Source organism: Carassius gibelio, chromosome A10, assembly GCF_023724105.1.
Source record: "Carassius gibelio isolate Cgi1373 ecotype wild population from Czech Republic chromosome A10, carGib1.2-hapl.c, whole genome shotgun sequence".
Classification (NCBI taxonomy): domain Eukaryota; kingdom Metazoa; phylum Chordata; class Actinopteri; order Cypriniformes; family Cyprinidae; genus Carassius; species Carassius gibelio.
Window position 1 is genome coordinate 13,674,985 of NC_068380.1, and position 10,879 is coordinate 13,685,863.

General features: G+C 35.5%; 1 protein-coding gene and 4 non-coding genes across 5 annotated transcripts; 2 read left to right on the plus strand and 3 right to left on the minus strand.

Annotated features, from left to right (window-relative positions):
* Nucleotides 1-370: 370 nt before the first annotated feature.
* Nucleotides 371-452, minus strand: trnal-aag (transfer RNA leucine (anticodon AAG)). The gene has a single exon. It is a non-coding gene; the product is annotated as a tRNA-Leu (tRNA).
* A 749-nt stretch (nt 453-1,201) lies between these two features.
* Nucleotides 1,202-1,334, plus strand: LOC128021859 (U8 small nucleolar RNA). Its single transcript, XR_008185783.1, has one exon. It is a non-coding gene; the product is annotated as a U8 small nucleolar RNA (small nucleolar RNA).
* Nucleotides 1,335-1,676: 342 nt separating this feature from the next.
* Nucleotides 1,677-1,750, plus strand: trnat-agu (transfer RNA threonine (anticodon AGU)). Its single transcript has one exon. It is a non-coding gene; the product is annotated as a tRNA-Thr (tRNA).
* Nucleotides 1,751-1,992: 242 nt separating this feature from the next.
* trnal-uag (transfer RNA leucine (anticodon UAG)) lies at nt 1,993-2,074 on the minus strand. The gene has a single exon. It is a non-coding gene; the product is annotated as a tRNA-Leu (tRNA).
* A 137-nt stretch (nt 2,075-2,211) lies between these two features.
* On the minus strand, nt 2,212-5,363 carry LOC128021246 (uncharacterized). The gene is made up of 5 exons (XM_052608312.1): nt 5,299-5,363; nt 4,826-4,880; nt 4,697-4,738; nt 4,390-4,544; nt 2,212-3,143 (listed from the first exon to the last, which is right to left on the minus strand). Exons 1-5 carry the CDS (start codon nt 5,308-5,310, stop codon nt 2,517-2,519), a joined length of 891 nt encoding a protein of 296 aa, XP_052464272.1. The 5' UTR covers nt 5,311-5,363; the 3' UTR covers nt 2,212-2,516.
* Nucleotides 5,364-10,879: the final 5,516 nt, after the last annotated feature.

Here is a 10,879-nt window from a genome sequence, read left to right on the forward strand (position 1 = left end):
CATGGAAACTTTTAGATTTCTGGATGAGTTTATTTTTAGTATTGTGATGCATCCTGATACCAGAGGTGCCGCCAATATTATTTCACAATACTTTAAGCACTTAAATTAGTAGATATATGTAAATATTGCGTTTATCTTGCCCTGGAGGGCCAATTCGCTGCATAGTTTAACTCCAACCTTAATCAAACTCACCTAACGTTACCTGTGATTTTCTAACGATCCTGAAGACATTGATTAGCATTCTCAGGTGTGTTTGATTACCGTTAGAGCTAAACTCTGCAGGAATGTGGATCTCGTTGGCCAGATTTGAGGAACCCTGAGATATAGCCTAAAAACATCAAAAGGCAACTGTACTTAGGGAAAAAGCTATTGGCAGCGGTGGGATTCGAACCCACGCCCCCGAAGAGACTGGAGCCTTAATCCAGCGCCTTAGACCGCTCGGCCACGCTACCGTTGAACTCCATCGTTTTGCTAGGAATCAGAAAAAGTTGGGTTGTGTAGCTCGTATTTTTTCACGTATAAATTCGGGCCATTATGTCTATATTTATGTTTGTATATCATCTATAAAAAACGGTATTTTATTGTATTATTTATTAATCTACTGAAGTTTTATTAATCACACATTTTATGTTAATATGTACTGATCTGTCTTCATATGAGTTTTTGCAATACAGTATTTTTACATTTGTCTAAATGGAATTAAACTTTCATTGTTAACAATTCAATATGAATATACGTCATTAAAATTTTTGCTAGTAAGAGAGATTTACTCAGCTTCCGCCTGTGTGCAACTTCAATGACCCCGCCTCCTGACTCATATCAGCCGGACTTTTTTAATAAATAAACGTTTTAATTCTTTTTAATAAAATACTTTTGATAAAAACCAGAAACGGGATGTATGTATATATTAAATGTATGGTTAAACGAAACTAAAGGCGAATAAATTGAGAAAAGGCAATCGCTTTCAAAATCCACCAATGGAATCGCAGGAAGCACCAACATGTTAATATGAGAGCTAAAAGAAATCGAATTCAAAATAAAAACAAAAAAAAAACTTTAAAAAGCTTACCTTGTACAAGTCTTTAAATCTATAACCGAACACGTGATTTATACTTCAAATTATTTAAATAAGTTAGAATCACTACCGTCATTGAAAATACACGCGCGATTTACAAAGTCTCTCCGAGACCGATTCAATGGCACGTCAGTGAGGTATATCCTTACCTGTTACCTTAGAAATAAGGTTTCAGAACATGATGATTGGATTTGATGAATACGTGATTATTTTCCGTGTTCGCTTAGGAAATGCAACATCCTAACGAATCCTGTCTGATACTTTAGAAATATGTTAAAAAATAGAAACATGCGAGACTATGATTAAAACTGATTGTACCAATGAAATTAGCATTGTTAACCCACGTGAGTTCTCGTTGTCGTTTTTGCTTCATGTAAATTTTGACAGGTAATTTGAAGTGCAGTGGGTTAAAATGTCTTCCAGCTATCTGTTGTATTCAAGGTTTTTGTCCTACTGCCACAAAATGTATAAAGGATGGACGATCTCTCAAAAATGCTAATGGTCTTCCCATAACCTTGTTGTGTTTGTAGGCTTTTCTAATTTAATAATGAGGAGCATTACCCAGGTGATCATAAATTTTATATATTACAGAGTGCTCGCCGGCGCCGTGGCTTAGTTGGTTAAAGCGCCTGTCTAGTAAACAGGAGATCCTGGGTTCGAATCCCAGCGGTGCCTTTTGAAATTCGTAAATCGTGTTGTTTCTTGTATAAGTTTAAATGATAAGACAATAGAAAGAGAGCTCAATAAACCTTTTTTCTCTGTGTGTGTGTGAAAAGGATGACCAGCTGCAAGTTACAAGTTGGAATTCATATGTCTAAAGACAATTTTAAAGACAGCTGCAAAGTAGAAATCTGGGCTAACTGATAAATCCAGGAGAAAAAATGTTTCCTAATTTAGGAACAATTTGAAAATATTAATGGCAGCGGTGGGATTCGAACCCACGCCTCCAGAGAGACTGGAGCCTAAATCCAGCGCCTTAGACCGCTCGGCCACGCTACCCTATGAAGCCAGCTAGAAAACGTATTTTTTGTTCTGGTCATTGCTCCACGTAATTAACCATAACTGAACAAAAAAGATTAGCCTCTTGTATTGACGGGAAAAATATTTTGCTTTTCAAAAAACGTTTTCTTTCTATGACCTGAAGGGGTCAGTGTGCTCACATACTTTCATCTAAGCTGAAATACATATGAAACCAAAAGATGAATCATATAAACAAACAAAAGTAGTTTTCATATGTCCATATTCTTTATTCTGGCCTCAATATTTGTTTAAATACATATCTAGCTACATATTATACACAAGGCCATGGTTTAATGTATTTAATGTAAAATATGAACTTTATCTTATAATTTATTTTTTACATCAATTAGATAAGAAACCATCAATGTAGGGGTAAATTATTAAGATTAATATTTTTTGACTGATTTGACTTAATTTTAAATCAGGGAGCCGGAGCTGCATGGCGGAAGGGATCATATAGATCTTGATTGAAGTCATATGGGTCATATGTTGGAACCGGAGCGTCTAGGGTTACTTTGTTCCCCGTTTCCTTTTTCACCTTCTCAGCAGCAAATGCTGGTGATGGTTTGAGTATCGTAACTGGCCTGGGAGGATTGTCTATTAGGCAGTCAGGGTCCCAGTAAGGATCACAGTCATACTCCATTTCTTTCATGATCATTGAAGGAGGGGGTGGTGGAAGAGTAGATTTTTGTGGAGGTGGTGGAGGAGCAGACGTCACTGGCTCTGAGGCAGTTACAGGGGGAGACTCCTGGACAGAGCTTAGTTTACAGTTTGGGTGGTAACGTGGATCACAAAGTACAGGTACGCCACCAGTGGGCAGGTAAACGATATGTGGCTTGCATTGGGGGTCTTTTAAATTACACAGGTGCATAACTTCCATCTTGGAGACAGGTGGTAAAGTAGGAGGTGGAGGCTGGGTTGTGGGTGGAGGTGTCGATTTTAGTTGAAGACCGAGTGCATTCTGGAATTTGGATGCATCAGGGCCATACGTGAGCTCCAGATGCCGCATCTGCTGGTAAAGCATTCGAATTCTGTCTATCTCATAGAGCTAGAAGAGAAACAGAGATAGTTGAACCAGAGATAAAACAGCTCTTTGTGCATTTTATAAAAAAAAAAAAAAACACTTTATTTTATTTTTACAGTATATTGCTGGCCGAATAAATAACTTTAAGGGACGATACACCCAAAAAATGAAAATTCTGTCATAATTTATCACTCACCCTTATGTTGCTCCAAACCCATAATATTTATTTAATCTTTAAAAATTCAAAAGATCCAATAAAGGTGTTGTCGAACAAATCCACATAAATTGAGCGGTTTAATCCAAGCCTCATGAAGCGATAGCATCGCTTTATATTGATCAGCAGATTAAATTTTGCCTTTTAAACCATACTGGTTTGCCATTCAATTGATATGGATTCATTTTAAGATGTCTTTATGACCATTTTGGATTACCTGGACTTTCAATGGAGGAATTAAAATATCCCAGATTTCATTTGAAAATCTTAATTTGTGTTTCGAAGATTAAAACTAGGGTAGGTGATTTTGGAGAGGATAGCAATAGCAAGTTAGCTCTTGCTAACTCTCTAAAGCCATGCCTCCTCCAAAAACACATGAACGAGCACAGGCAGAGCAGAGGCTAAACAGCAACACGAAGAGAAACGGCAAGGGTTGAATCCAACTCTATCAGATAACCTCATGTCTCATTTACCGGTGAGGAAACATCACAACACAAAGCGCAAAATATTGCAATAATTACACCTTCCATTCTCGCTCAGTCTGCAGAAACGTCATGGGACGCAATGATGATGTATCATATCTGCACAAACAGGGTGCATGCAGGTATGCAAATACATATATTGACAGGCATGTAGGACCGAGAGATGTGATTGGACAAACATGTTATGTGTATGTAAATACTTTTAAATACATTTAGGCCACCGAACATAGTGATTGCTATTGGGATGTGACAAGACTTTTAACCGGCATAACAAAACAATTTTTTTTACCCAAATCACCTACCCTGTCTTTAACCAATGTCTTACTTTGAGGATGAGTAAATGATCGCAAAAAAAAGAATTTTGGGTGAACTTTTCCTTCATTAACTTAAAAAATCAACTTAAAACAATGTTAGCATTTATTGATTAGACTTAGACCAATTCATTACATAATATTTATTATTAATTTGTTCAAAAACAGCTACATTTATGCTGTTTACTGGTGGAAAAAAAAGTTTTATCAATAAAAGGATTGAAAACAAAAAACAAAAATAAAACATATATTGTTTTTCTTACCCCTTCAATGTGCCCAATACTGCTGTAATAACGATAGTAGGACTGAAAGTCTGGATTTTTGTGATACCAGTTGGGGTTAGCTGTTCTCCTTGGGCGTGCATGTGCCAGAAAATCATGGGCCTGTTCAGAGTCAATGCTGACAGCTGGATTAGATGCTGCGAGAGAAATTAGTAGTAAAGCATAAGTAAATTTGCATTTTTGATGGAAAAGTCTAAAAGACAAATATGTGTATGGTGTTGCACTGGCAAAAATAAAGGAACTAAAGGTTTTGTCATGCATTATTGCTTTTGAAATATTTCAATCTTACCTTTGTCTTTGGAAACTTTTGCTAGGGATGTGGCCTGCGACACTGCAAACAAAAAATGAAAACAGCAAAGAAATATTCAGCTGAATATTGATTTCATGTTGAAAAAGTTCTGAATGTAAATAATCATACCTGGTAGAACTACCAAGCAGTGCAGAGCCCCATAAATGCACAGCACAGACGTCACCTGAAAAAAGATTTGTGTTTGTACTACATTAACATCCTAATGTACTACATACTACATCCTAATATTTTACCTTAAAAATATTTGACACAGAGCTCATGCAACATTGATTAGTCTGATTTGTTTTAGTCCATTAATTTAAATGTATTAGTCATCAATGTTGATATAAAAAACATTAAGTACATATGAGGTACTGATATATTAATGGCAACAACTGCATGTGAATGAAGGTCTTTATATATAAGTAATATATAATTAAGTTTCTCTCGCTCTCTCTCTCTCTCTCTCTCTCTCTCTATATATATATATATATATAAAAAGACACAACAAGAAGTGTCAAATATCTAATATTTTAACATTAAATGTTTAACAAAATTCTGAGATATATTAACTTTGAGAACTGAAAGTCAAAATCACTCACCTTCTGTCTCATCTTTGGTCTCTCTTCAGACAGGAGAATGGTAAAACATTTAAATACTGGACTCAGTGCTAGCAACTGCATGCTTACATTTGATTGGTTGTGAAGATCAAGACGCTCCCTCCTCCTCCTTGTACTCCCATTCATTTTTACAGACATTTTTTAATTACTCAAAACAACGTCACCTATTTTGTGGGCCTTGTCTGAAAATCTTGAGTTTAAAAACTTGCAAAATGTATACGTACACTTATGCATTATTAATGTGTTCCCTAAGGACTGACTAGCATTTTTCATTATTTTGTCTCAGTGACCTACATAGATTTTACAAGTAGGCTATTATGAAAACTAGTCAGAACTTTTACAACTTTCATTTGATTGATCTTATGGCATAAATCACACCATTAAGGGATCTATTATGTATGTGACATGTTGTAAATCTGATCCCTCAGGCATGTTTTTGGTACAGGGTCGAGAAGTCATTGCTTCAGCTCTACATAATTTCAACATCTCCGCTGTCTGGTTTGAAAAATTGCTCAGATGTGTGTGTTCAGGAGATGATAGCATAAGCACCCCTGTCTTTAGAGGCGCCACACAAAATTAAACCTTTACTCCTTTAGAAACAGCTGGAGCTCTAATTTTGGACTCGAGCACAAAACATACCTCTTGGACCAAATCTTCTGAACTTTTGTTTTGATTTAAACATTCAAAGCAAACAAAAAAAAGTTAATTAAAGACAGTGGCTATATGAGACAATTCATTTTTTTTTTTTTTTTTTTGCATATTATGTTGCACATGTGGTGGCATGAAGGCGGAAGGATCAGAATACTTTTAGGTGGAGTGAGCAGTTGGTTAAACAGGTGTGATGGAGCAGAGCTGGAATCTGAGATATGTAGGAAAACAGAAGGTAAATAACAGAAGCACTAAACATTAAGGAGTTACTGCACAGGTCCCATTCAGCCTCTGTACACTCTCATCTTCGCAATAAATCATGAAAAATGATACCGTCATAACTACACCCTATTGTGAAAACTCTCTCTCTCTCTCTCTCTCTCTCTCTCTCTCTCTCTCTCTCTCAAACACACACACACACACACACACACACACACACACACACAGCTATGGTTGCCAGACCTCTACAGTATGAACAAAGTTTTACTAATTAAAGTTACTCTTACAGTAATAAAATCTAGTGTTAATACTAAACACTAAAATTTGTTTTTTAAATTTATAATAGGCTACAACCACTTAACAACACAGATGGTACACAAAAACCCATACCAGGAACTAGAATTAGTCAGAAATAGCTTTTTCCACATGCTGATATAAATAGAAGGTGTCATACACACGAATAAAACACCATCATGGTTATACAAGTAAACACTAATATAATGCAATAAACATTAATGTAACAAAACATTAATTTACTGATAAGACAAAACTAGGAAGGAACATAGTTATTATAATGAAATGTGAAGTTTTTAAAATCGTACTTTAAATTTATTTGCTATTAGTGTGCATAATGTCTTCAGTTCAGACTGCACAATTTTAGCCGAGTTTTTGGCTCGCTGACAGGTTTTGAGAAATCGCAGACAAATGCCCGAAATCACAGGCAAATCGGTGCTCGTTCACGCGAATGACAATCACGCAGTGTGAATGAGCAAAGACGCAATCTGAGAGAATCGTCGATGAGTCGCCGATGCCCGTAAGATATTTGTCATGCTAAATATCTGGGCCTGTCGCCGATTCAAAATCCTGCTGTGTGAAAAGTGTTCAGACTGAAAAATACATCGGCGATGACCGATAGCCAATGAGAGAGCAAGATACAGAGCAGCGGGGAGGAGTTATAGACCACACGGCTGTTTACAGTCTCCACATGGTTTATTTCTATGTATATTGTTTTTAGTTTGACAAATAGAAAGCTGTGGTCTGCATTATAATAGTTGATTTTACTTTAAAGCAGCAGTACTCAAACTTTTTGACTCCAAGGCTTACCATTTCAAAGATATTTGAATATTTAAATATTTGAAAGTCTCCTGAGATATTTATGATAATTTAGCTATGATGACAAAGCTGATAATTTTCAAACTTTCTATTTACCTACTTTTATTTAAAAACTGTTAGTGGCGATATTTAAAAAAAATAATAATAAAATAATTAAAATAATTAAAAAAATCTGTCATGTATATCAATAAGAAATCTTGTTTTTAATTCAAAGGTATAGTTGTTAACATATTCAAATGAGAACTATAAAATCACATCAAATCAGCAAATTGCTGTTGTAGCTTACAACAATTGTAAATCTGGTTTTGTCTTATATTAAATCATTTTAAGCCATTTTGCGGCCCCCTTGGAAGTGTGCTGAGACCCCCTATTGAGTCCTGGCCCCCTGATTGAGAATCAACCAGATTAACTGTATAACTCATTTTAAATCTTAATGATAAGTTTAAACATTTCAATTTAAACTAAAGACACAGCAGAGTAGCCCTTTACAATTGCAGGCAGTCGTCCTATAGTGTCCAGTCGAGGAGAGCAGGTGGGTTTACTAGGATTATTCAGTGTTACATGTCATGTATGAATTATTGTTTTTTTCTCTCTGGTTGCAGGGTGGAAAGAATGAGATTTTTGTGGATGTGATAGAAAGACTGTCTGTGGTTATTAGCTCCAAGGTGAATCATGTTTTGAAATAAAACTGCTAATTGCTATTCATTTACATGTTATTCTACTTTTAAGGGAGTTTTAATGAAATCTGATATTCACGGAGAGATCAGAATAAAATGTTATGTTGGCTTCATCTAGCATCCCAAATTAACACAGACTGTATATGCATATATTTTATGGTTGTATATTCTTTTGCTCATCCTGTAGAGATGCGGATAAGACTGAATGAAGAGCTCATTATTGGAAAGTCCCAGCTGAAAGGTTGAGTATGCAACACTGATAGGGCTGGGATAAAAAAAATATTAAACGATTAATCTAGCAATTATTTTTTCGATGCATCGATTAATCTAACAATTCATTTTTTCAGACCGATTCGATTTCGATTATCTCCCCATTAATTGACTACTAACAAAAAATGACATAATCAAAAAATGTGTCAATATGAGTGCATCGTTACATCACAACTATTGTTCTTATTTTTTCCGGCAGTACGGTTCTTAATGTTTCCATCACTGTTCCTGTTCCAAAAGGCTCCGTGAGGTCAGACTTTATGCAACAGCATGAATATTAGAGATATTTAGTCTTATGGACCATCTATAACCCCTGCATCCCTCTGTTCTGTACAGTATGTCTGAGGAGCTCAGTAGTCCTGAGCAGACCGCTGAACTGCAGCCTGCTCTGGGAGATCCTACGTTTCCCAGGAGGAGCGCAGTTGTCAGCACTGTTCAAGGTGATGTTAATATATGGTCATCTGCTTGACACAAATTGTCATCAGTCATTGATGATGTATAATCTGATCCCACAGGTGGATGTTCCTGGTCTAAGCTCCGCCTCTTTGCTGGAGGTCGGCCCTGTCAGTATGTCATTCGAACTGCCCAAACAAACCTGCCTTCAGATCCGCTTCCTCCGGCTCTCCCCAGCTCAGACAGGACTGTCACAACGTTGTGTTCGATATGTCACTCAGTCTGACTCCTACACCATACGGATCTGACCTAACCAGATGGAAAGAACAGTAAACAAACTGCTCTGTGCCTCTTCCAGCCACAAGATTTTTTATCTATTTATTTTTTACATTTTGTTGGGAAGTTTTGCAGTTTTGCTCCTTTCATTTTTCTTTCCTCTCTCTTTGACAGAGACTGAGTCTAGAGATTTTTTGGATATATAACAATATTGTGTGCTGTATGCTGTATTGTCCTGTATGCCTGTCAAATAGTGTTCCTTTATTTAAAATAAAATAAGCCCAGTGTTGTATAAATATCAAATATGCATAAATAATGATTTGTTTTTTTGTCATATCTTCTGTTAAACTTCATGTAAATGCAGGCAAGCAGTTATAAGAGTGGACGAAGTACACAAATCAAGTACTTGAGTAAAAGTACAGATACGTTTAATAAAATATTACTTCAGTAAAAGTACGTTACTCCTTTTTAAATTTTACTCAAGTAAAAGTACAAAAGTACTCTATTTTTTATGTACTTAAGTAAAAAAAAAAGTAATTATAGATTTATTTTCCAATTTTGTATAGCCTACTTAATTTTATATTAGCACATATTTTTTATAATCCTACTGCTCAAAAGTTACCTGGGATTTTCCTATACACTATATAATGGTTACCATAAGAATTTGATAATTAAGGTAACTCCAGTTACCATGTTCTGAACATCATCCCTTAATTTCCCCCCAGATGTAATCTATCTAGGTGGTTAAATAAAAATATTTAGATTTTATAAAAAAAAAAAAAAGAAAGAAAAACATCAACTTAGCACCAGCAAGCCTTTTAGCTAGACAGTTAGCATCAGCTAGCAACATTTACTTATTTTCAGTATGGTTATGTATAAACATTCATATCCGTCTACTCGGCTAATGAATCCAAACAATATAAAAACAAATAACGTTACTGTAAAAGGTAACATAGGGCTAAATGCGTACCATTTTAATATAATAAATTACATTATGGCAGCGGGGAATTTGATCGTGCATGAGTTATTTTATTTAATCTAGGTTATTTTAATGGTTCGGGTTTATTTTTTATTTTAACGTTACCTAAAACATAGAAACATTAGTAACTTACTTTTGGCACGTTTTGGCAGCATCAGTCGCGCGCGCGCTCACAAGATCTCCCGGTTCTTACTTGTGAATTCAGTTCACTGGAGACTCGCACTAAACGGTTCATTTCAATCAGTGAGTTGTCGACTTGAGAACAGCTGCAATTGGATCATTCTAATTCGCGAATGGATCGTTTGGTGCGATTTGCGAACCGATTTAGAAGGTTAACGGAAGAAGTTCGTTCTTGATTCAGACACCGCTTCTGCGTGTCGGAGCACGTGATAAGGAGTAACGATGAAGTGGAGCTAAGTAAAAAGTACAATCTTATGCTTTGGAATGTAGTTAAGTAAAAGTAAAAGTAAAAGTTACTTAAAATAAACTACTCCAGTAAAGTACAGATACCTGGAAATGCTTTTAATACTGAAAGGGTTAGTTCACCAAAAAAAGAAAAGAATTGTCTCACCCTCATTTCGTTCCTGACTTGAGTTGCTTTCTTATGTTGAACATAAAATAAAATATTTTGAAGATTGCTGGTAATCAAATAGTTGGTGGTTGCCATTGACTTCCATAGTAATTTTTAGATGGGGGTATGGGGATTCATAGGATTCAAATGCCTGCTTTATTTTAAACATAATTATCTTTCTAAGTAGATTTTCGAACTGTAAACCTATATTTGTAGCATTTGTAGTGTTATTTCAAGAGATAAAACACTATTTACCTACAATTTCACTCTCACTTAACAAAAAAACCCTGTAAACATGTACAGTTTACACAGCCTACACACTCTTTACTGTATTTAATATGTAATTTTTTATATATAAATTTGTGTAATGCCCTCTTATTTCCTTTTATTTTTCCCCTTTGTCTTTTTTGTTACGGT

Coding starts and splice junctions, on each gene's coding strand:
- LOC128021246 (XM_052608312.1), bottom strand. Junction 4,739..4,825: donor CTGCTTGGTAGTTCTACCAG/GTATGATTATTT, acceptor TTTTGTTTGCAG/TGTCGCAGGCCACATCCCTA. Junction 3,144..4,389: donor GTATTGGGCACATTGAAGGG/GTAAGAAAAACA, acceptor TTTCTCTTCTAG/CTCTATGAGATAGACAGAAT.